Source organism: Coffea arabica, chromosome 4e (genome assembly GCF_036785885.1).
Source record: "Coffea arabica cultivar ET-39 chromosome 4e, Coffea Arabica ET-39 HiFi, whole genome shotgun sequence".
Lineage (NCBI taxonomy): Eukaryota > Viridiplantae > Streptophyta > Magnoliopsida > Gentianales > Rubiaceae > Coffea > Coffea arabica.
This window is the reverse complement of record NC_092317.1, coordinates 9,224,600-9,250,018: the sequence shown is the minus strand read 5'-3', so window position 1 is coordinate 9,250,018 and position 25,419 is coordinate 9,224,600. Positions and strand designations below refer to the sequence as shown.

At 33.4% G+C, this 25,419-nt stretch overlaps 2 protein-coding genes across 2 annotated transcripts; one reads left to right on the top strand and one right to left on the bottom strand.

Annotated features, from left to right (window-relative positions):
• Positions 1-442: 442 nt before the first annotated feature.
• On the top strand, positions 443-3,299 carry LOC113740688 (rust resistance kinase Lr10-like). The gene is made up of 3 exons (XM_027268221.2): positions 443-1,320; positions 1,949-2,002; positions 2,075-3,299. Exons 1-3 carry the CDS (start codon positions 519-521, stop codon positions 3,181-3,183), a joined length of 1,965 nt encoding a protein of 654 aa, XP_027124022.1. The 5' UTR covers positions 443-518; the 3' UTR covers positions 3,184-3,299.
• Positions 3,300-14,347: 11,048 nt separating this feature from the next.
• LOC113742793 (BTB/POZ and TAZ domain-containing protein 1) lies at positions 14,348-17,946 on the bottom strand. Its single transcript, XM_027270755.2, has 5 exons — positions 17,716-17,946; positions 17,204-17,337; positions 16,542-16,845; positions 15,577-15,893; positions 14,348-14,782 (listed from the first exon to the last, which is right to left on the bottom strand). The coding sequence occupies exons 1-5, from the start codon at positions 17,860-17,862 to the stop codon at positions 14,605-14,607; spliced, it is 1,080 nt and encodes a 359-aa protein (XP_027126556.1). The 5' UTR covers positions 17,863-17,946; the 3' UTR covers positions 14,348-14,604.
• Between the last annotated feature and the right edge of the window lie 7,473 nt (positions 17,947-25,419).

Sequence of the window (25,419 nt, the reverse complement as noted above, 5' to 3'; positions counted from 1 at the left end):
TTCTATATAGCATGAGCTAAGCTTCTTTAGGCGTGGTTCTTTTAAAGGCTGGTTCTCATTAGCATCCCTAATTATGTATATTGCAAGATATCTTTGTGACAAATTAGGAGCGTGGGAGATTTGTCAGAGATATAAGGTATCAAGGAAGAATATGAAAATAAAGAGCGAGACCATTATCTTATCTTATGGTAATCATTAATTATGCTCTTTCTTAACACAAGAAAAAAAGATAAAAATTAAAGTGGGGACCGATGGATCAGCAGTTTACGCCTAAATCATCAATTTTCAAACACTAATAATAGCTATCGAGGAAGTTCCCGGAGGTTGTGCAAGAAAAGCAAGCCGTCAATGATGACCAAATTGCTCCTTAACAGCAATGGAACTGGCTTAGCAGAACTGAACTGTATTAATTATTATACCTGAAATTTTCATAGAGCTCCATAAAACAATTTCCAGATCAAAACTTCCTCCCTCCATTTCTGACTATACTCTACAGTCCATTGGTAGCCCTTCAAGATATGTCAAAGCAAAGCTTCTGTATCTCTCTTCTACTATTGTTTTGCCTCGTAGTTCAAAGCAGCAGCTCCAGAGCCCAGAGCAGTATTCATAGTCCTGATTCTTGCATTCCATCTTCCTGTGGGAATCTCCATAATATATCTTACCCTTTTCGTCTAAAAGGCGATCCCAAGAACTGTGGTGACCCGAGCTACGAACTCGACTGCCAAAACAATCGCACCATTCTAACCTTAAATTCCAAGAAGTTCCATGTCCAGGCCATCACTTACGAAAACTTCACGATTCGAGCAGTTGACCCCGGTGTAGACAACAACGATTCCTGCTCTTTCCCAACTTATTCATCTTTTGATTACCTCGATCTTCCAATTTCTGTATACGACAAACTCTATGATTACAACATCCCAGTAGTATACATCAACTGCTTAAAACCTGTAAATGCTTCGCGATATATGGAAAATACTTTCTGCAGAAATGGGAGTAGTTCTGCATTTTCCAACTCTTCCAGGGTCCATAGATACATTGCTGTTGGGGAAGATTTCAGAATATCGGATTTGGAGGAGTCTTGTGGGGTTGAGATGTCCACCAAGGTCTCAAAGTTCGGGCCCATGAAGGATATTCATATTACAACTTCTTTGGCGAGTGTTCATGAGTTGTTGGCTTATGGATTTGAGCTCTCGTGGTTCAGGGTGTTATGTCAAGAATGTGAAGCCGATCATCATGGTTTCTGCAGTGTCGAAAATAACACTGTTACTTGTCGCCATTATTGCTATGAAAACGAACCACTTTCTGAACTTCCATTACGCTGTAAGTACCATTGGAATATTTCCCTCTTTCTTAATTGGTTTCCTTATGATCTGAGTAGGTTTATAATGCTTTTGACTAAATATGCAAAGGATTGAGCTAATTGCAGGCTTGTCTGTCAAAAATTGAGGTCTAGTTGGCGCTCACCGAGCTCAAGCAACTTGAATAGCTAGAAAAGCTTGAGCATTAGTATTTTTTGGACTACTAATCGCACTCTACTTCGTCTGAGTCGTTTTTGCAAACTGATCTTGGTTTGGTGAACTCTAGTGATGCTTCAAGGAGGATTGGGTATTGATTAAGTACTCTTAGAGTTGTTTGAGAGTCTGATGTCCATTTCAGTCTAGATCAATGAGCAGTAATCCACATTTCGATTCAGAACATATGCAACAGATTAGACATTGGATGCTAAGAGAAGCTGACTGAAAAAGGCATGCCTAATATAGAACATGGCAATAGATTAGTTGAATTCAAATACTGGAATGTGCTCAAAGAGTTACCATAGACTGACTAAAATTTATGTTTTGCCTTAACTATTGCAATTTCAGTGTGAAAGCTAAAGTTCTGCAATTCCTTTGGTAGATCACATGATTAATTAAAGATTCTGACCTCATTATTTCGTTGAGAAATGCAGGTACACTCGAGTATTGGGGTACCATAATTGGACTTTATGCGCTCATTTCTGTAGGTAAAAACTTGATCCCTTGCTATAGCCTATTTCACTCCAACTCCAAGTCTTCTCACTATATTATCTCTGCAGGATCCCTACTTGGACTAAGATTTGTATGTGGAATTACGTGCTTAGCAGTATTAGTGGTGTTTAAATGGAGAAGACGACATTTATCAGCTGATGAAACCATTGAAGAGTTCCTTCAAAGTCAAACTAGCCTCATGCCAATTAAGTACAGTTACTGCGAGATCAGGAAAATGACAGGGAACTTCAGAGAGAAGCTGGGTGAAGGCAGCTGTGGATCTGTGTATAAAGGGAAACTTCGCAGTGGGCCTTTTGTTGCAGTGAAGATAATGGAAAACACCACGACTAGTGAGCTAGAATTCGTGAGCAAAGTTGCTACTATGGGAAGGATTCACCATGTAAATGTGGTGCAGCTTGTTGGTTTCTGCACTGAAGGATCAAAAAGAGCTTTAGTATATGAGTTCATGCCCAATGGCTCTCTTGACAAGTACAGTTTCCCAAAGGGACAGTCACAATCTGTTTCCTTGAGCTATGAGAAAGTGTTTGAGATTGCTCTTGGGGTGGCTCGTGGGATTCACTATCTACATCGAGGCTGCGACATGAGGATTCTACACTTTGGTATCAAACCCCATAACATTCTTCTGGATGAGAATTATAATCCCAAGATATCTGATTTCGGGCTTGCTCAATTATATCCCAACAATGAAAGTTTCATATCCCTCCCTGCTGCAAGAGGGACAATGGGGTACACGGCTCCAGAGTTGTTCTACAAGAACATTGGAGGAGTCTCATACAAGGCTGATGTTTATAGCTTTGGAATGTTGTTGATGGAAATGGCAAGCAGAAGGGAAAATAGAAATCCAGGTGCCGAGCATGTTAGTCAGATTTACTTCACTTCTTGGGCTTATGACCGATTACAGGCAGGACAGGACATAGACATGGCATTTGCCAATGCAGAAGAAAGGAAGATGATTCTGGTAGCTTTGTGGTGCATACAGATGAAGCCTGATGATCGACCAGCGATGAACAAAATCGTTGAGATGCTTGAAGGAGATGCTGATCTTGTGCCTATGCCTCCAAAACCTTTCCTGGCTCCACGCGAGATGGCTGAGGAATTTGAGACCATCACAAGTAGTAGAGGATCATTAGCAATATCCATTGAATCTAGAGATTAAACAAGTTAGCACATTTAGTCAGGTAAAAATCACTTTACATAACTCTGTATATTACTAGTTCTTCATTTGTGCTGGAATTCTGTAAGGTGAAGCTTTAAACTTTCTTTTCCCCCTAATTTCTGTAAGTATCTTTTTTGTTTCTTTGAGTGGAACTGTGTAACTTGAAGCCATCTTTGTCGTTGTTTTGTTTGAATTCTGCAATTAAGTTCAAGCTTGGTAACTGATCAATTAAAGAGCACGAGACTTCCATACCAAAACCAACTTTGCCAGATACCGCATCATCTAGCAATTAGCACTTGTTTTGTGTACAAAGATGCTCTGCAATGGGCAGTTGATCCTCTGTGCATTTTTTTATCTTCGTCTTGTAGTTGTAGTAATATGGGAAAGTATGAAGACGTATTTGATGAAGGAAATGATGAATTTCCTTTCATTTCCTTCCATGTACACCATTCTCATCTTATATAACTAATGATGGATGACTAAATCCTTACATTATCCATGACTGATATTTGCAATGATCACAGGTAGTGGCATAGCTTAGATATTTTAATCTTGATGTCAGATTACAACTTAAAGTAAAAAAAAAAATTAATTAATTTAATTAAATTCTATATCAATATCTTCTTTTATATCACTATATATTATTTAACAAAACAACAAAAAACTATATGAAACACAATAAGGAAGCTGCATATTCATTACCGATTTGAAATTTGAATTAGTTATTGACTGATTTCTCTATCTTCTCATTCTTACAATTTTAAGGGAAAAAAAATTATATTTAACTATTCTCTAGTATCAAATTTTGAAAAACCATAATATCTCATAATGTCACTATAAAATACACAGATAATGTTACTAATTAGATGTATGTGTTGGTTTTATGCATTTAAGAAGAGTTATTATTTTCAACTTCACACATAAAGGATCATATATATGTAAAACCAAATACTTCAATTTCTAATTTGGCATATCAAAAATGAAATAATTAATTGAAAGATGAAGGCAATTCAACTTTAATTAATTTTTCTTAACATAATAGACAAAGTTTTAACGAGTCTATATGTAATCCTAATGCAATTAATAGCAAGTTGAACTTTATATATTGATTAATGAAATACCCAAGTGAAAATACTTAAAGATGAGTAATTGGTTGAGGTTTTCATAAAGCAAAAGCTAGGTAAAGGGGGCAATGAAACTTTATCAAAATCTAGGAGGGGCAAGAGAAAAACTTTAGATGAAAGTTCTCAAAATTTCCCAAGAGCAAAAAGAAAAATCTCAATACTTGGGAACCCAACTGCCCTCATTGGCCCCCTATTAGTTCAACCCTTGATCACAAGACAACAGGAGAATATTATCAATCCAAAGAAAATATAAATTAGAAGGGATGAACAATGAAAAACATAATTAAAAATATATAATTATATCACATTAAAAGGGTAAAACAGATTGCATTACAAAAAAATGTGGACATATAAAACTTACCCTTCAATAACAAAAATAACAATTTTTGATATCTCAGTAATGATAAATAAAAATTTCCATCACAAAAAATGGTGCTAATAACATGCATCTTGTTGTGATTGAAGAAGTCAGACTTTAACAAAATATTATTCTTGCTTTGCAAAGAAGGTTAGTAGTTCAAGAAAGCAAAGAGGGTTAGTAGTTGTGAACTTTTAGGTCTAAATCATGGAAATTTCCTTGTTGATCATGTCAAATATTTGCCCTAAGTAAAGTAAAATAAGTCTGGTGCCTGGTAAACTACAAATTATGTCAAAATATTGGTCATTGTTTCCCACCTTTTATTATTATTATTGCCATTTGTGGAATGAAACAATCTTCTCACTCCTCAAATCAGATTTTTAGTGTTGCTTATTATGACTTGGGCAGAATTGTTACCCCAAAAAAAAAAGGACATCAGGAATATTTTCAGAACTTTGGGGGATGTCAGTGGTACTATCAGAAACTTCAGGGGGGTCTATAAAATTATCCCTAAAGTTAAACAGTTTTGGGCTAATGCCATATACAACGGACGCTTTGTGCAAAGATTTGCATTCTGGAATCAAATTTGAGCCCGACCAGCAATTTTGTGGGACTACTTATAATGTACTGTGATAGCAATTTTGGGCCGTCCGATGAAGTGTCGGGGCTAAAATCTGTTAGCCTGCGGAGTAGCAACCACACGTCGGGATGATAAATCGATGCGAGTAAATCTTTTCTACACTGACGGTGTATACACTATCATCGTTGGATTCATGACATGTGTGCAAAAGTTGTCATTCATCTAATGCTGATAGTGTATACACTGTCAGTGTAGGAAAGATTAATCCAGAACTCAAAATTTGATGACACAGCAATTCTTGATAATAGAATGAATTTACCTTTCTCAAGTCTTTCTTTTTTTTTTTTAGTAGGAAAAGGGTGGGATCTAAAAAATGGGGATGAAGCAGGGGTATTTGAACCAACAGAGGTATTTGAACCCAAGACTGTAATTCTTGAAACTTCAACTTTAATCACTAAATCAAGACTTGCTCGATCAAATCAAATAAAATGCTATAGCAATTTTAATTTGAGAGCGATAATCTTGTCTTTTTAGCCAAAATTATTGCGGCATTAAAAGTTTGAATTGTAACAATATGATTTGCCTCCAATCCTAACCAAATGCATGACAAAACCTATAATACCTTATATCAATGTGCAATTAAAAATTGATGATAGAAAGCGCAATATTGTTAGCATGACTATTGTTTCATTTTGAGATTAATCTTACATACACTGTCAGTATATAAAAAAAAAAAATCATTCTTTTTGGCTCTTGAGAATTAGTGGTTGGCAAATTATATTCAACAAGCTCAAACTAAAAATCACATTGTACAAATTAAAGCTGCTATTAGTAACTTTTTTATTTAAATTCTTTACGATTGAAGGATTTGCTCAAATTAGCCGCTAAAAGGGATAAAAGATTTTAAACTCTAAATGACGTCTTGATATGAGGTTTTAGAAATTCTTTGCTTCTACAGAACAAAAACAAAAACAATAACCAAAAAAAAAATTCTTTTGCTGGGGCCGAGTTCTGGCCCCTTTTACGGGAATCCATGTGTGCTTCTGAGCCGAAGCACTGAAATATGGAAGCAGCATCAGGCTTTGGCCCATCCAATCCACTCAAAGTGTGATGGACAAAGGAAGAAAAATTCATCATTATTAAGCCACTCAATAAAATGATCACAGCGTATTGGTTACAAACTTTTCTGTTCAACAGCCAAAAGTATAATGCCAGAAGTATAATGCCAGGTTTTGGGGGGCTGGGGGGGGGGGGGGGGGGGGGGGGGGGGGGGGGGAAGGAGATAATAGCATATCGGTAATTAATATGTCATGCAAACATCTGAGTTGCTTCTTGGTAGGAGACCCAAACCTATAGGAAAAATGATTCCAATAAGATCTTAGACTGAGTCTAAAAACACATCCTCGTGTATATAATAACATAACATGTTGTGCCTTTTTTTTCCACTTCCTTTTTCCTTTAGAAGGGACTCAACGGTGGGGCCCTGAAACTGAGATTCGTCGATTACAAGTAAAGTGTTTTATCAATTAAGTTACGTTTTTTGTTAATCAATCGAATTACATTTGTTAAGGCGATATTTGGAATTTGTGTAAAAATAACACATTAATTTAATGGATTAATCTTTCTACTGTGACAGCGTATACACTGTCAGCATTGGATGAATGATAACTATATAAAATTTAACTTTCACACACATGTCATGAATCAAACGGTGCTAGTGTATACACTGTTAGGATATATAAGATTTACTCTAATTTAATTTGTAAGACCTACAGCAATAAGTCGAAAATGTGCACGCATAATTTTTGAAAGTGTTTTAACAACTTTGTATTCATCCATTTAGATTTAGAACAATGATCGCCACAGACATTGTGATTTATTTTGAACAACATTCTAATTTGGTTTTTTTTTTTTTAATTGAAATCCACAAAGGATCTGTGTGGCTACAAATCATATATCTTTCTCTTCTAGGTACTTGAATACTGCTGTTTCTGGTAAACAAAAACAAGGGGCAAGTATCTGCCTAAGAATTGGATGGGACATCTCAAAGAGTTGCCCTCATGCTATGCCAAAGTTGGAAATATTTCTTCTACTTGCCCATGCCACCTCTAAAGCTGTTTGTTTTTCAATTGATTGAGTGTAACTTTGGCTGGTTAATGGTTGCACGATTTCAAGAAATGCGGCACCCGTGCTGCTCTTTAATGAAACCAAAAGAATCTTGACAGCACAACACCACAATGGAAATTTTGGTTAATTTCCATCTTATTCCTCATTCAACCAACCAATGGGAAATGCAAGCAATGGAACACCACAATGGCAATTCCCTTTTTTAACTTGTTTGGAAAGCCATTCTCAACCAAAAATTTTTTACATAAACACATTTCTCAATTACCTTTTTACTTCACACATATCAAATCGTTACAGTACATATTTTACAAAAATTTCAGAAAATTGCAATCCAAACAGGACAAATAAATAAATAAAAAAGAAGGATGAGAAGGAGAAAAAGGCAAGGGGAGAAAAGGTTAGGTTTTAGTTTTCATACTTAATAGAGTATGAGATACTCCTTGAATTCTTACAAAATGTTGTGCCTTATGTTCTCGACTTATCCTTATGGAGTATCTCATAGTTCAATTTTGACAGGATTAGCCCAAAAGAGAGTCTTAAGAAAAAAAATGTTTTCAGTCTCAAATTTTCCCCTGGTCATGATGCAATGTATCCCCTTGTTGCACCACTCTTGATGTCCTAGGTACTTTCAAGAAACATGCTTTTGGAAGAAAAAAAAAAATAAAGTAGATCCAAGTAGGGCCATAAGAAGATTCCTGACGAGGAAGTGCTTTAATGATTTTGGGGCAAATATAGTCATTAATCTTTTCGAATTTGGCCTCTCAATGATGTTTTTGCAACTTTGGAATCATGATCACAAGAGCATTCACCTATTTCTGTGGTAATGAATTATGGCATCCTTTTCAATGTGTTAGAAATTGTCTATTTGCCTCCCATTAACCTCTCACTTGAGGATAAAGAAGATAAGACGAGATTTGTGCCCTTCATTCTTTGTAAATAAAATTAAGCTAAGCTGGATTGTGAGAACCAGATCAACCTAAACTCATTTGATTTTGACAATATTTGAGCCCTTTTGACTAAGCTAAATTATGAGAATCAAAGCAAGCTCTCCACTGTTTTAGTCTTTAGTCATAATGGCCATTTCTTGGGTGTTTACAAGCTGTGCTTTTAAATTCAACTATCGGATTCTAAATTTCTTTTCCCACAATTCGAAGTTAGTCTAACTGAAACAAAGGGAAAAAAAAAGAAGTAAATATTAATTCAATAAATATGTGTGGTTTGTCATTACAACCTCTTTTTTTTTTTTTTATCTCAAGTCAAATTGAGAGAGGATACTGTTATAGGTCTTATAATTGGTTTAATATTAATTCAATTGAATGCTATATCCTTTGACAAAATCTTGGGTCATTTCTCATTTGGAACACAAAATTTGGTTCACATTTCTTGTTATTCTCTAATCAACTTTCTTAGTAGATCTCTGTACTACACTATTTTAGGTTCACAATAATTGACAATTTTTTTAAAATTTTTTTTTCTAGTAGTGATTTAAGAAACAGGGAGAAGAAAGATGGATTTGAACCCAAAATCTTTAAATTTTAAGGTCTCAACTTTGACTACTAAATTAAGGCCTCTTCGACAATTGAAAATTCATTTTTGAATTTGTTTTTGATTATATTCCACAATGAATTATGGAGATAGAATTAAAAAATGTTGTTCTTTCTTTCAATTTCTTTTTCTTTTCTTTTCGGATTTCTTTTCTTTTCTCCTTTGACCGGTCATTTTTCAAGATCGAGTTACTGATGATAAAACTTCAAACCATTATTGTCATTTGCTTGACTTTATTGCTGTTCCTCAATCATGTAATGCACCCAAATTTTCTGTCTCATTTTCTGTTCCACTTTCTATCTTACTTTTAATTATGTTTCGATTTTTCCTTCATAAACATCATATTTTAATTCTTTTTTTATTTTCCTACTACGAAATAACTGCTAAGGCACTATGGAAAATCCATTCAACTTTTTCCTACATTTTTCAATCCTTGTATAAATTGTGGTCTCACTCTTAAATACATTATAGAAAATCAAGACCACAAAATCATTTGTTTTTTTTTTCTCTCAATTTCAACTCTTACCGTTTCCTCATCTTCTGTTTCAATCTCACGTGAAAATACCTCCCAATAACAAATATACCCATTTTACGCATCTGTCTTTTTCTCCTTTCTCATTTGCTTCCTCCCACTTTTTTTTTAAAAAAAAAGAATGAGTCAAAAAAGAAAAAAGATATCTCTATCTTTGTCAATATTAATTTATTAATCATCTCTTTCTTTTTCTCCTTTGGTCCAGCAAGTAAAGGAATTGACCCAAAAAACAAAAAAAAAACTGACTTATCCGTTCAATTTCTTGTGAGCTATACGTCCCGTTTGGTGTTGGAAGTCGAAGTTTACCTAAGCAAAGTTCTATACGAGAAAAAAATGATATATTTATTTTCAAGAAGACAATAATATATTTTCTACTTCTTAAGATTGCGATGTAAACTGTTTAATTAATGCAGCTTGCACGCAAACATCAAATGGCCAATTTCAAATTGCAATATTATTTTGGATTAATTTATTATTAAAAAGTAAGTGCCTAATATTTGATTAGATTACTTAAATAAGACTACGTCACCAATCGAATATTAAAATGGAATTTTTACACATTAAACCACGTTTTGAGTGGCTTAGTGGTAAGATTGGTGATGTTGGCCAGTGCAAGTTTGTCAAAAATTTTATAGTTCAACATTATTAAACAACTTAACAAGCGTTAAGTATAAATGGCACTGTTAATTACAGTTAGTATAGGTATTAAGTGGATAAGAGAAACGAACAGGAAGATGTGACTTGTGAGCTAACCCTCAAAAGTAAAAACTTTATCAAGAATTAATATATATTACTAAAAGTATAATCAGCCAAACCTTTATTTATCCTAATAAAATATGTCTTAATTAATACAGGTCTCTAGTAAAAGGTTCGCTATCAAGATGGAATCAGTCCTTCAAGCAAATACTTTCTTCCATAATTTCATTTAGTTATGTTATTGTCTTACATGCGTTTGATAAAACTGAAATTTGAGGTATGAATCTATTAAGTTATTGAATTGTTAAGTACTAAATTTGATACATTTGAGTATATATCACATTCAGTGACAAGCGAATAACCTATCACTTAATTTTAGAGACAAGTTTTGCCTAGAAAATTCAGTGCCACTTAATTAATTCAGATGTTCTATTTTTTTGTTATCAAACGCATATGAACACAATAAGATCTGAATCAATTAAATTTAAATGCTAAATTGGATTATCAAACGTGACCTTAGTTGAGATAGCTTTTTACCCTTTTTTTTTGGGGATAAATGGTACAATTAATTAAAATGTATTTTGTTTGGTTTTAATTTTTCCAAACTTCAAAAATTCATCTAAAAAAAAAAAACCTTGCCAATTATGGGCCCCAATAATTGCTTTTTTTTTTTTAATACAACGTCCTATACTAGGGGTTGGGAGGAGGGTGATAGGGCTGGACTCAACTAAACTAAACCACATCCCAAAATGTTTCAGGAAATCCTGAACAGGAAATGCATACGGGTGGCCAGCTGAGCTAGATAATTGCTTTGATCTAAGTAGTGAAGCATCACATGCAGCAGCCAGATGGATGTATAACACGAGGAAAATGTTTAGACACAAAAGCATGAATCCTGATCATCTAACAGCAGTATTCCAATTAAATTGATAATTAAATTGATACGCTATCTCTGGCATTGACAATAAAGGAGACAGTTTTGAAGATTTATTGTCACAATGAATGCAAAAGTGGGGCAAAGCCAATTAATGATGTGACTTGGATTTGAAGTAGCACCAACCGTTTTTTTTCGGCTCAAAAATACCTCAGCTTGAGCTGAGTTTTCCAACTAATTAATTGAATTAAAAGCAGAAATGCCATTTGGACAGTGCTTTCGTATATTTGAGCAAAATTACCATTTATTTCTAAGTAAATCAAAAACTTGAAATAACTCGAGTATAAAATGTCTTTGTATCTTAATTACAAATTTTTACATAATTCATTTTCCAAAATAATTTGTAAAAGAAGTCGAGCTCGAGCTAAAAAATGTTTTACGAGGTCTTATGATCTGGAGTTATAAATGTCCTTAATAAGCCGAACTCGAAATATATTTCAATCAAGTTATCTGCTAAAACTCAGGTTTGTTTGGCAAACAAGTTTTTGTCCAAATTTATCTGCTACAAGTTTTTTAACAACTTTAACTACAGTAATTTCAAAAAAATTTTCAAAATTTTTAAACTATAAATTTCAAAATATTCAAAAATTTACACACTTTAAAAATTTTTCCTACAATTACTTCTATAATAAGTTACAGTAAAATTTTAGATAAACATCCGAAAAACTCATTCACCAAACGGGTTGTCAAAAATACCTCTATCTTTCTCTTTCCTTTTCCTTTTTGTTTTCCTTGAAGGATCCAAAAAAAAATCAAAAAGAAAAACACTAGTTGATGTGACTCAAGCCTACTCTGTGGTGGAAATGGTCCAGCACGTAGTACAATTCGGGCTGTATTATCAACGTTTCATATTGCTACGTCTGAAAATGAAGTTTGCAGATGAGTCGGAAATCTTGACGCGGATATGTTCTACACGATTGATGCAATTGGACGAAAACCGAACATTCTGAACAAATTGATTTGGATGTTAAAAGGGATAATTTCAGAAACCTCCCTTGAGGTTTCTGACAATTTCACTCAACTCCTCCCAATTTTAAAAAATTACACTGACCTCCCTTGCTTTTACTATTTAAGTAACATTATAGACCCATTAGGCTAGAATTATACTTAAGTATCCTAAAATACCCTTATGCAATATCATAACATCAAAAGAAAGTGAAAAAAAGATTTAGCGATCAATTTAACCAAAACAAAAAAGTAACAAACACTTTTATCCAAATTTGCCATGCTTCCACGATAATTGTAGATCCAAAACCTCATAACCGTTCAAGCAAACTCCAATTTAATTCCTAAATTCTATCAATTTTGGTATCATTAAAATTTCAAATTTTACCAAAACTGCACTTCAATTTAATCCCCAAATTCTATCAATTTTGACATCATTAAAATCTCAAACTCTACTCGAATCACTTTACAAATAGACCATAACCACCACCACCAACTAAAATACCCTCAAAAGCTTCCCGCCCCAAATTAACACTATATTTTGTCTATTGACTAATCTCACACTTCAAATTATGAACCCAACACCTATCGCATATCACCTTCCTTGAATAGAAGACCTAGCCAACCATTGTTGATGTCTATACTAAGAGCAACCCCATAGTCCAATGGCGTTAGGAACAAAGAAACTAATCTTTATGACAAACCACTACCAATACTTGTAAATCAAACAAAAATGAAACTAAATGAAGATATTAGATTCTAGTGCGTAATAGACATAATAGCATAATCCAAAGTTATCCAATTTTCCCTTCCAACCATAGCCCATTAATTTCATTTTTTTCCCTCTCTATCACAATCATTTTCATCATCTCCATCTAATTTGACCATGAAATTTTCATTTGCTCCCTCAATTTGTAATTTTAGAAATTTTGATTCTTTAATATATGCAAATTATAATACGAGAAGAAATAAATAAGGGAGATGATAATTACGTATTACAGAAAGAGGAAATAAACAAGAAATAAACACTTCGGGTAGGTTTGCATGGAGGTGTAGTTGATGGGTGGAAGAGACTGTAGGGTTATAGGTAAGAAGGAGAGAATCATGAGAGATAGAAAAAAATAGAGAGACAGAGAAACTAATGTTAATTAAAGTAGGATTAGGGATGATGACGAGTTGTTGCAGATTTTTATATTTTCTTTTACTTTTGGTTTGGCTTTTGTATACCACATATGTGGTAAATTATCTATTAAGTAGAGGGTATTGTAGTCATTTTATTGAATCGAGGGAAGTTAGTGTAATTTTCTAAAATTGGAGGAGCTAAGTGAAATTGTCAGAAACCTTAAGGGAGGTTTCTGAAATTATCCCATGTTAAAATTAGGCCAGTTCAATTGAGACGTCAGCTAACTACGGCGAAGACCTTAAATCTCTTTGATTCAACTAGATAAAAGAAAAAAAAATGAAACTAATGAGTTGATATCATAAAAGAAAATGTTAATCGTACTTTCCTTTTTGTTAATCACACTCTCATTATTTATTTTATCATGTAGCCTGATCAAATAAAACTCATATGATAAAAATGATAATCAAAATGCGATTAACAATTTTCTTTTAGAAATAGCCTCTTTTAAAAATATCATTTTTCTTAAAGAAACAATATTAGTAACAAAACTAGGAATTTGCCATCTGAGTGTACCTTTTGTATGGATGAAAGTAATCTATAGTAAGACTTTTGTATGGAAATTTTCATTAAAACTATCAAACCCTTCCTCCTTTTCCTTTTTTCCTGACAAGAATATTAATTATACGCTATGACCAGTTCTGATAAGTAGGTCCTGACGGTGATCAGAATAAACGACTGATCAGGAGCGAGCAATCTGTCGTGTTTCATTTCGTGCCCGCTCGATCTGTTAGTTGTATTAGGAATTCCTCACGACTACTCACAAAATGGCTACAAAAGCAAGGACCCCAGATGGAGAAAAATTATATAGAAAATGGTGGAGCCATGAGTAGGCTCTAGTGTCCCAGACGGCTGTTTATTTGGACACAAATGTCTAAAACTCTCAAGCCTCCAATAGTCCCAACCAACCGAACAAGTTAACCAAAAAGACATGAATTAAGGGTTGTGCTGAAATTGTCTAAATTTATTTGGTCATAACCAGTTCGAGAACCCTCTCACATAGATAGTTAGATACCCTTCACCAAAGTCATCGTTAGCAATCATCTTATTTAGACCTTAATTGATTCATATGTACTGATTATCGCAACCGCATATTTCTGCCCAAATCAGTTGTTCGAAATAGAGACGGAGAAAAGGCCGAGGTTAAAAGAAAAGGGTGGATTCCATTTGAAACAAGACAAAGCCAGAACAGAATGGCACTCGCAACCATATAGACAGCAGCTTTCATACAGGAGAGATATTTGACCCCATCATTAAAGATCATCCCATCTACTGCTAAACAAAGAATAGGGTGTTGAGCAGGTAAATTTACAAAATCGCCATCACTTGCAATATTTGCCATCTGGACTGGACCAAATCTAAATACTCTTGTCCTTCTTTTGAATATTCAACATTTTATCTCATAGCGTAAAGCTTCTCATTCCAGGATGGCTTAGGTTCAGCCTTGGTTCCTCTTCTCTCTTCCTCTTCGGCAGGGACAAGGAAGATAATGCTTTCGCAGAAATTACCTTTCTCACCAGTAATTTCCATCTCGCATCTTCACCTTTCTTCTCTTGCTGTGCCTTCAATTTGAATTGCCTGTAATGCAATGAAGTTTTGCTACTTGGTTAAACATCAAACTGAAATAGATAGATACTCAGAAACAGTGACTATATGATGCATACTAATTGAAATTAGCTCAGTATGCATGTGGACCACGTCTTTTTGCCTAGTAAACAAATGATGGACAACAATAATGTTTCTAGAGGCACATAAACTGGTCAAGTTATAAAGCGCCATCAAGCAGCAACCAACACGCGATTACCGAAAGTTCTAAGAGAACAACGCAGGAGAAAAATCAATGTCCAATTTACTGCCGGACTTAAAAGACATATTAATAACATTTCAGAGGAAATTTTTAGATGAAAGTGACAAGAAATTATGGAATTATTCATTAAACATCTAATTTCCATCAAGCTAATTAGCAACACGGTTAAACGAAATGTCAAAACCAAGTTGGTGAATATATCTAGACGTCAGCTTATTCAATCTTCCAAGGAAGTGTACAAGTCGCTGGCTCAATCACGTTTCTTTCTACTCAATCCTATTATCTATTTCACGAAGATGAATGCCATATCTATTAGAATCCACCCTTAGCTGACAGTTGAATTCATGAAATCAAATACCTAAAACAAAACAGGGACAAGAGCGGATCCCACAAACAGCTAGCAATTGCTTTGTCAGTTTTTCAAACCAAATTCGATCCAACTTTAGCACAGTAAACATGTTGGGATAGCTAAAGGAGACAGAACACTTAATATGGGACCCGCTTTATAGATAAATGAACATGAACCACATAGTGGGAGACAGTCAATTATGAAGACTTCTATTACCTGCACAGAGGAACCCTGCATACATCAGGTTGTTCGCAAATTGAGGAGTGTAACCTCAGGAGTTGCCACATTCTTTTGCATCGTAGACATCCTCCATTCACCCTTCTCTTACACGTCGCAAAATGTTTAATCAGAAGCTGTAAACCTTGACACGTTGAAAACTTGCTACATGGCCCCTTGTTTTTCCCAGGCTCCTTGTCACAAGGTCCAACACTAGTGCACCCTTCTGTACATATATGCTCTAAACACTCCATTGCTTCACAAAGCTGTAAATACAAGCTCTGCTCCTGTCTATGCCTTCTAGTCCTCTTTTTCCTCTGTTACAAGAAGTTTCAATACTCACAATTACTACTATCACTACTCAGGAAATGATATTCATAGAAATAAAAAACACGCCTCCCTTTTGTCCGTTGTCCAATGAATCTTCCCTTGCATGTAATTTGACCAAGTCATTAAGATTCATAAGAGTTGGATATCAAAGTCAACTTTTCTGTGTACAGTAACTTTCTCTCCTTATTGGCTCAACTACTTCCACTACCTTACAGAATTGATCCCTTTTCTCGTGCGTTCATTGTTCTAATAACTATGATAAACATAAGATTCCACCATGCTGAAAATGTTACAAAAATCATCTAACATGAATTTCTTATCCTTTACGCAAGGTCTTATTGGCCACAAGATAGTTGAGAAAGGTCTTTTGCTCTTTATGTTGACAATATTCCATTTTCTCATCAATATCCCCTTCAACACAAAAAAGGACATCTTTTTAATAGCGTAGGTATCCTTTATGACTTAATCTATATTCCTAACACATCATTTTCGCATCATTTATTCAGCAGCATATACTTTTTACCAACAAGGATGTCATTAAAAAAAAACACTGGATATACTCGCTACAGATTACTATATGATTCTAACAAGATACTATCCAACAGCAATTACTAGGTTATAGGTAGAGCACATACCAATTCGGCTTCGTCAATAAACTGTAAAATGTCAAGCTCAAGCCAAGGATCATGGTTTTGAAGAAACTTCCATCCTTCAGTCTGTTCAACAGACTTGAAGTTATTCGACAGCATTTTCATACACTTGAGGTAAAGATCAGGCGCATCGCACAACCTTGCCAACTGAAGCACATCCACCACATTCTCTACAGTCAACCGTTCCACCAACCCTTTGGTACACCTCTGCTTCAGCTGTGGCACCAAATACACATGAGATAAAGCCAATAGATGTATCCCATACTTCTCCATCTGCTCCTCACTACACCTGAAGCATCCCGGGGGCAAAATCATCATTTCACAATCCATGATTCCAAAATCAAGGAATATTTGTTCTCCTTTTTTCTTCATCCTAAGTTACTGCTAGAAATTAGGCGACGTCAAACTGCTGTAAACGTGCCTCTTGGCCTCCAGTGCAGACTTAGACGGCTTAACTTTTTGCCAAAGATATTTAATTTCTGTATTTCTGGTGAAAATTGTTTTAACCGGTAATGGTTGGGAAAGGTTTAGTTATCGTTTTCATTTTTTTTTTTTTTTTTTGCATTCCATAATAAATTAGCGAAAGAAATGAATACTAGTAATATAAAATTATAGAAAATTTATTGGCGTGTGGTTTGGGGACTTACTTGGAGGAGTATAGATACTGGACGAACACGGAAACGGCGTCGTCCGGGACACCGAGAATAGAAATGGTTTTATCGGAGCTCCGGTGCTTCCTTGGCCGATCTATTATGCTCTCCAGAACCGGCGAAGCAGATGCCTGAGAATTTCGTACTTAGATTAATAATCTAAATAACATTACCAGGCAAAATGCAGCAGAAAAAATAGTAAATCCTATTTTAACACGAATAAACGAAACTTAAAAAATTGCACCAGAACCAATAAATCTCTGATTAAATGCAAAATCAGCAAAAAAAAAAATTAAGGCAATAATACTGAAAGCATTTATGCTTTCCAAATCCGGAAATTTAAATTAATGCGATAAAATCACACATCGTAATCCAAAATTTGTAGCTACTTGCATATAAGATTAATCAGTTATTCATCGAATATGAGAATTCGCATAATTTAACAGGAGAAAGATTTGAATCAATGCGTTAATGAATCATTTCAACCTCTAAGATGTACTAAAACTTACAAGAACGGCGGAATTCGCCGGTATGCGTACTCCACCGGAGGTGATAATATGAACGTCGGCGGTTACCTCTGTAGCTGCATGCATTTCTCCGGCGGTGGTGCCGCCGTTAACTTTCACCGCTAGATTTTCCTTCATGCTCAGAATCATGTATATATATAGTTTTTGGTTGCCTAAATATTTGGTGTGTTTAAGAGAGTTTTACAGGACTTAGGAATGATGTTAGAAGGTGGAAATGGTGAGATCAATTCGCGGAGTGGGGGTATTTATAGGCGCGGTTGAGGACCCATCGGCAACCAAAACGAGCACGAGCCCAAATTTGACTCTCACTCCACGCGCTATTTTACACACGTGTTTACACTTTCCCTTTGTAAAAGGTTAAAACCATATTATATTGGACTCAGCTGAACAATAATTTTTTTTTCAATTCGGGACTCAAATCATATTCACATCATTACAGTTGTATTTACAGTGGGGCGATTTCATATGCATATCTTGTGTTTGGTAAGAAAATTTCAAACATAAGAACTTCATTGAATAAAAGGAAAAAAGTTTTAGTGGATGAAATTGATTTAGGATTTAACAAGAAGACAATACTATAATTTTAAGAACTTTTTTGTTTTTTGAGTTAATTGAATAGAAATGAAAAATAGGGAATGGTGTGTTGATGTATAAGAACTCAACTCTATTCAAAACAAAGGCTTTTAACTATCATGTTATGCTGATTCTATAAGTAAGAATTAGATATTTTATACACTCAAAAAAAAAATCCAACAGTGCTTAATATTATATAGCTCGGAAAAGTACTCAAAAGTTAAAAAGTGTAAAAAGAGCTTCTAAAAATAAGGAAAAGGCACCAGAATTGTCGCTTGTGTACCATATAAAAAATCCATGTTTTTCTTTGATGAAATTTATTTGGTTAAAAATTGATTTCGTACTACTCTTGATTTTTTTTTTCTATGTTAGATTCCATAAGATTTTTGCTACTTTGAAAATGCATAGTTTGTGTTTTCTATATTAATCTAACTTTAGTTTTTACTGTGCGTGTATTAAAACTAAATTTGACTGTCATTAAAAGTGTATACAAATAGATGCCTTAACCCCAGAATTGAGGACAAATAATGAATGTGAAAAGCCGAAAAAAATCCCACTTTTTTCTTCTACTCGGAGTAAAGACCATTAACTATTAAACTACACTAATTCTATAAGTAAAATTGAAGTGTTTTACACATTAAAAAAAAAACTAAATCCAACAGTGCTCAGTATTTTAAGGGTTTTACTTTCTAATTGTCGAGTCAAAAATTATATTTTTTCCTATTCAAATTTTAATCTAATATAGTTGAACTCTAAATAAATAATTTCTTAAGAAACCTATTGTATATGATGCAATTTTATTTTCAATTGATTCTATAGATTTTTTTTGAGTAAATTTTATCTTCAATTGATTCTATAGATTTGCTTACAGCTAATGACTCTGGCTTTGGTAATTTTATAATCTCTTATGCTTACTGTAGGAGCTGCATCCATATCCAGCTTTCATTTGCTTACTTTTATGGTCAAAAGGGGCAAAAAATCATATGCTGCATGGGACGTGCTTCAGTTGCGCGTGGGTGCTTCATTTCCAAACTTCTGGACTTACTTTCATTTTTTTACCCCCGATGATTTTCGATTATTTCCGGTGCTGAATTTATGCCGATAAGCTGACTGAGGTAAACGATCAGTGGTGACGGAGGCATTTGGACAGAGATAAGCAAACTCGTCAGCAAGGGGCAAAACGGTCAAATAAACAAAGTTTATAAAACGGCCTTTAGAAGTCGGAAACGACTTTATAAGCTCTTATCCCACTTGGCTCTTGACTCTTTGAGTCTTTCGGGCGTTGGATATATCCGATTTGTCATCCTAATCTGATCCAGCGGTTCGTTTTTCCAGGTTGTCCTTTCTTTTCAATTAAAAAAATATCTGCCACGTTGGCAGGTCACATGATGTGGCAGCGAAACCAATCGTCACAGGTCACAGCCAAATCAAATGATGGCAACTAGACGACGATATTTTTTGTTTTCAATATTTTTTTTGTTTTTGTGGATTTATTGGTAATTAATTTTTAAGAAAAAATCAATTGATATAGGGCGAAATTTGTAATAAAGATCCCAAACTTTAAAGCATAGAAAATACCAATCCAGAGGGGCTATTAGTTATTTGAAGAGGTTTGGCTGCATATATTAATTGAATAGGGAGTCAATATTTGGTTTTTTTGGAATATTGCTAGTTGTTTGTGGTACATATTAAATTGCCTTTCAAATCCCTTAAAACATGATATTGTCTTTCACATTTCATGTTTGACGATTGGAGGAAATTGGGCGACGTGTCTACCTAATGAAAAATAATAATTTGAAATATTATTTGGAATAATTACTGTAGCACTTTTTGTGATGTGATGTATGTGAGATAAAAAGGTGATTGGGAATATAAAAATGTGGATTGAAAAATGTGTTTATTATGCAAACGAAATATTATTTGGGATAATAAAGCTATCCAAACAAACCCAATGTTAAATTATAACTGAAAAGAAAATTGAAAATATAAGCGTTGAGGCCTTTAATTTTAAGGGTCAGACGCGTGTCTATTAGGCACTCATTAAAATATATTTTAACAGTTATATTTTTGAAAATATAAAATTATTAGGAAAAGCAAATAAATACAATGGAGGGTATGCAAGATTAAAGAAAGACAATATATAAATGTAAGAAAAATTAATAATTATTAATATGTGTATATACATGATAGGTCAAATGAATTTTTGATGTGTTAACGAGTGTCCAACGACACCCGTCGTCAAAGAAACCCTTAATTAAAAGTCTTTGACACCCTGACTTGCCCAATAGATAAGTTCTAAAGTAAACTGACAATTCTAAATAAGAAAATGAAAGTGATTCAGGACTTGTTTTACTGATTCAAAATGAGATGATTTTATTTTATTTTATTTTATTTTTGTCAAGCTAAAACCCATTTGCAGGTGCTCTTTGCTGTCTAATTTATCTTTACATAAGGAGCAAAATTTGATGATCTTTTTCCCATTTAAAGGATCAATATTCTGCATACTATAACACCAAAAATATCTGACTGAAGTGTCAACCCTCCATAAATTAAATCATTTCAATCCGAAAGCGTTGCCTCTCATCATGAATTTTGCTTAGAAAACAACCCCATAAAAGTCATATTCATGAATCCAACTATTTTTGTCATCCAGACATGTATCTTTCTTTCTTGAAAATTACCTCTTTGATTATACAACATTTCTATTCCTCAACTCATACACGTATACTTCTTTGCAGTAAAATCTGAGTTGGCTGATTGATATGATCCACGCATGCATGCTGTTTCAACTTTCAACTTTGCATGTCGCAGATTTTTTTTTTTTTTTTTTTTCTTAGGAGAGATGCATTAATGCTGGTTAACGTCAAATGCAGTTTCTTGATTTTGATCATACAGATGTCTGCTGTAACTAAAGGCCAGTATTGATTTCCCAAACGTTTGGAATTCTCAAAAATCCATTTCGACCATCCGAATCTTCTGGACCTTGTAATTTATGGCGTATTGGGAGGTTGCTTGATTGGATTGTCCTCCTTCCTTTGCTGCTGGATCCCAATCCGATGTCCCAATCAACAAGATTAATTTCGTGTTAAAGTTACAAATTGCAGAGCTCCATTTCGCTTGTTAAAATTGTTTTGCTGAAATTTTCTATAATAATCAAATGTGGTCCTTACTGTCAATTTTATTCAAATAATGACATGAGCCTTTCTTTTTTTTTTTTTTTGTAATTATGACTGTTTTTAAAAATTATGAATATTTTTAATGATTCCTTAGAAGTTAAACGGATTTTTTGATAGAGGTCTTACTAAAACTTTTTTAGAAAAATATTTATAAAAAGAGTATATAGTACAATGTCTATGCACTAATTGAACGAATTACATAATTGAATCCAAATTAGAGAAATGTTATGCTAAAATTTCATTTGAAACGATGTGGTAGAAAGTAACTTGCGACTTGAAGGAGATGATCCGTTTTGGATTCTTTATTGTATCCACCATTTTCCTGAATTTAGGTTGTAAATGACAATATTTAAAATTTGAAATGGATCCACTCCTTATATTTTATATACTTATCCTATGCCCTACACAAAATAGAAAAAATCTCTCCCCTATGTGTGTGTACGTTTACATGCATGCACACTTACACATATATACCCCTTATATTTTATATGTTTATCCTGTGCACTACACAAAATAGAAAAAATATATGTTTATATATGTGCACGCGCGCGCATATATATATATATTTATGACACTATATATATATGACTCAGAAAGATACGTATTCAACACAACAATTTTTGCCCACCTTTCTACATAGTATCTATATGTTCACTCCATCCCACTTTATAAAAATACTTTACCAAATACATATGGTACTAGTTAACACCCATATGCACTCTAACTTTTGCAAAAGGAAAGAAAAAGAATTCTCTTCATTTTCTTGTGAAAAAACATCACCATAGGTTGCAAAAATATTGGAAGACGTCAAGAAATAAAGAATTGCATAAATAAATGAAGAAATAAGAGTACAGAAACATCCAACTCTCATCCTATGGGTTTATATATACTTCACATGTCAGTGGCGTACCTGACGTAACGTCCCCTGTTGGTGCGCTGCGATTTCCTTGCGAAACCAAAAAATAAAAAATAAATACACTTGGCTTGGCTAGCTGTGTGTGTCCTGTTTGGCTGCAAATTTCAAATTTTTTAAACATAAACAAATATATTATTGTTACATTTCTGCTTGTGGAGGGGAAGGCCATATTGGTTAAGATGTCTCTTGGGCAACTTCAATGGGAAGAAAAATAATCTTGCTTGCAACTTCGAAGATTCTTCACCTCATTTCCAAACGAACTACTACTATAATATATGATTTTGTGGAAATGGAAGTGTTTTTTTTCTTTTCTTTTCTGGCTTTTTCTGGGTGCAATGCAATTGCTTCTTTGACAGTTGTAGGCGTGATTCGTGGAATTAGGCAGCACCAACCAAAAGGGCAGCCGTGGCTGTGGCTGGCGGAATTTTTTGTGCGTCAATCGTCTTATATGGTGCAGCTTATAACTAGTTTAGTTCTTCTAGAATTTGATACCTTCAGATGTATTTTGATTCTTCGATTTCTCTTTTTGATATTTAATTAAAATACGGTTTTTTGGCGAGCTCCATTTGTTTGGCATGTTTTAGAGATAATATGTTTTTGACAATTTCAAACACGATTTGTAAGCACCTTTTCATTTCGTAGATATATGTAGGATTAATTACAGTTTGTCCCCCTGAACTTGATTGTTATAACACTTTGTCTCCTTAAACTTTAAATATATATTCTTTACCCCCTCCATTGATTAGCCAAATGTTAATGATGAATTGTCCATCCAAAAATGTAACAAGAGGACATTAATGCCCTTACATAATACTTCTTGAATAATGCTATACTTTTAATCGAAATATGAAACATTTTATTAGAAAAAAATACAAAGTCATATGATTTAAAAAATTAAAAAAATAAAAGATGATATAATCCCAAAGAATTGAGAAATTGTATTGTGGAGAAAAAAAAAGAATTTAAAAGTTCCTAAAACATCTGCAAAATTTTTCCATTGTTTATCTTCCTTCCTTTAAATTGTAAACGAATTAGTTTTGATATTTTTTATTTACTTTGCACCTATCAAAAGATTTTCATGAGCCAATAAATACTATTTGATAATTTTATATCACATTAATACCTTACTTTGTATTATGTTTGCATTCTACATTTTAAAAAATGAAAATTCTTTAATACATTTTTCAATACATTTTTATTTTTAATCCTATTTTTATTTCATATAAAACACGTTAAAAGTGCTACAACAAAATATATATATATATATATATATATATATATATAAGCAAATAATTTTCATTCCAAATGTACTAAATAATTTTATTTCGTTTAAAATAAGTATTACTATTGGCATTGAGATAAATACATTGAGTTGGTTAGACTTCTTTTTTGTGAATTATCTAATTCATTTTAAGGTTAAAAGATCGAAATCTATGGCGTAATTGTGTTTAGATGCATTTAGCAACTATTAAAGAAATATGTATTTATTATGTTACAATTATTATGTGTGTTCAAGAATTAGCCAAGGATATTTTGGTCATGAAAAATATAATTTCATCTTAACCTTATCAAAAAGTTGACCATAAGAGGTAAAGTGTATATATTTGGAGTTCAAGGGACAAAGTGTAATTAACCCATAAATTTACTAATAAATATGCTATAGGTTTTTCTAGTACCACCCTAATAAATAACAATCCAAACTAATATAAAACCATAAAACTATCCTAGCAAAGAAGTGGCTGTGTGTTTTTTTTTTTTTTCTTTATCAATAGGTATGAGATAGGAATGATTTCATTTCGATGAGATTGACGTTTTAGTAGTAAAGGAATTGTACAACTAATATTATTGGAGGGGGAAATTTTGTCTCGAAAAGGCTAAAGAAACGAAAGGGAGAGAGAGAGACTCATGAAACGTTTATTTTTTTTTCTTTTTGTTAGCCTAAAACAAAAATATTACATCTTATCAACCATAAATCCCAAAATGACAAAAATGAAGAAAATATTCCATGGACAACAATATTTTGTAAATAAACAAGAGACGTTCTCAATATTCAAAAGTGGTTGTCCAATTTTGGCAGTGTTTGTAAAGAGGTTGAAAACAGTGAGGTTGATGCTTTTCATAATGATTTGTACAAAACAGAAATAAAATCTCTTAGAAGATGCATTATGTTTTCCTTTCCTACCTCGACATCTAAGAAGCAAAATTTGATGTTCTTTTTCAAATTTCAAGGATTAATATTCTGCATGCTATTACACCAAAAATGTCCTTATTGATAGTCATGCTGCTTATTTTTGTCATTCGATTAATTTTCTTACTTTTGTCCGAATAATAAAATATCTGACTGAAGTGTCAACACTCTCTCGTTAAATCATTTCAATCCGAAAGTTACCTGTCATTATGAATTTTGCTTAGAAAACAACCCCATAAAAGTCATATTCATTAATCCAATTATTTTTGCCATCTAGACATGTATCTCTTTAGAAAATTATCTCTTTAACCGTTGAGCTTTGATCCAATGGTCAAAGAGAGTTTCTTAGAGCTCTCTCGTGCATCAAGTACGAGAAGCATTGGTGGAGCTATATACATTTGAAGGTGAACAATTGTCCCCAAAAAAATTATTAAAATCCTCTTTTATACCTTAAAACTATTATCAATTGTATTTTAATCTAGTTATAGTTTAATAGTTTGCAGCCCCTCAAACAACAAAACTTGTATATTGCACCCTCTCGAACAAAATAAAAAGGGGTACTTACTAAAATTTAAATTAATCAAAATCCCATGTATAATAAGAAACACGTGAAGCAAAATCTAAAAAGTAAGAAAGAAGATAATACATGTATAAAAAAGTCAAATAATACCATATTAGATTGAGAGTAATATGGAAGGGATAGCCAATTATATTTAATGTATTTAAGAGAGAAAAGTGATAATTATGGGGAAAGAAGAACCAAGAAAAATACACTTATAATACTTCTGCATTACAAAATATTTCTTTCCTTACTAAATTTGAATTATCTTGTG

Bases quoted from the DNA above. Each gene is read 5' to 3' on its own strand.
- LOC113740688 (XM_027268221.2), top strand. From the start codon at position 519: ATGTCAAAGCAAAGCTTCTGTATCTCTCTTCTACTATTGTTTTGCCTC. The intron at 1,321-1,948 runs GTAAGTACCATT...TGAGAAATGCAG, and splicing joins TTCTGAACTTCCATTACGCT to GTACACTCGAGTATTGGGGT. The intron at 2,003-2,074 runs GTAAAAACTTGA...TTATCTCTGCAG, and splicing joins TTATGCGCTCATTTCTGTAG to GATCCCTACTTGGACTAAGA.
- LOC113742793 (XM_027270755.2), bottom strand. From the start codon at position 17,862: ATGATTCTGAGCATGAAGGAAAATCTAGCGGTGAAAGTTAACGGCGGC. The intron at 16,846-17,203 runs GTAAGTCCCCAA...GGGATGCTTCAG, and splicing joins CAGTATCTATACTCCTCCAA to GTGTAGTGAGGAGCAGATGG. The intron at 14,783-15,576 runs GTAATAGAAGTC...ATTGCATTACAG, and splicing joins TGCAGGGTTCCTCTGTGCAG to GCAATTCAAATTGAAGGCAC.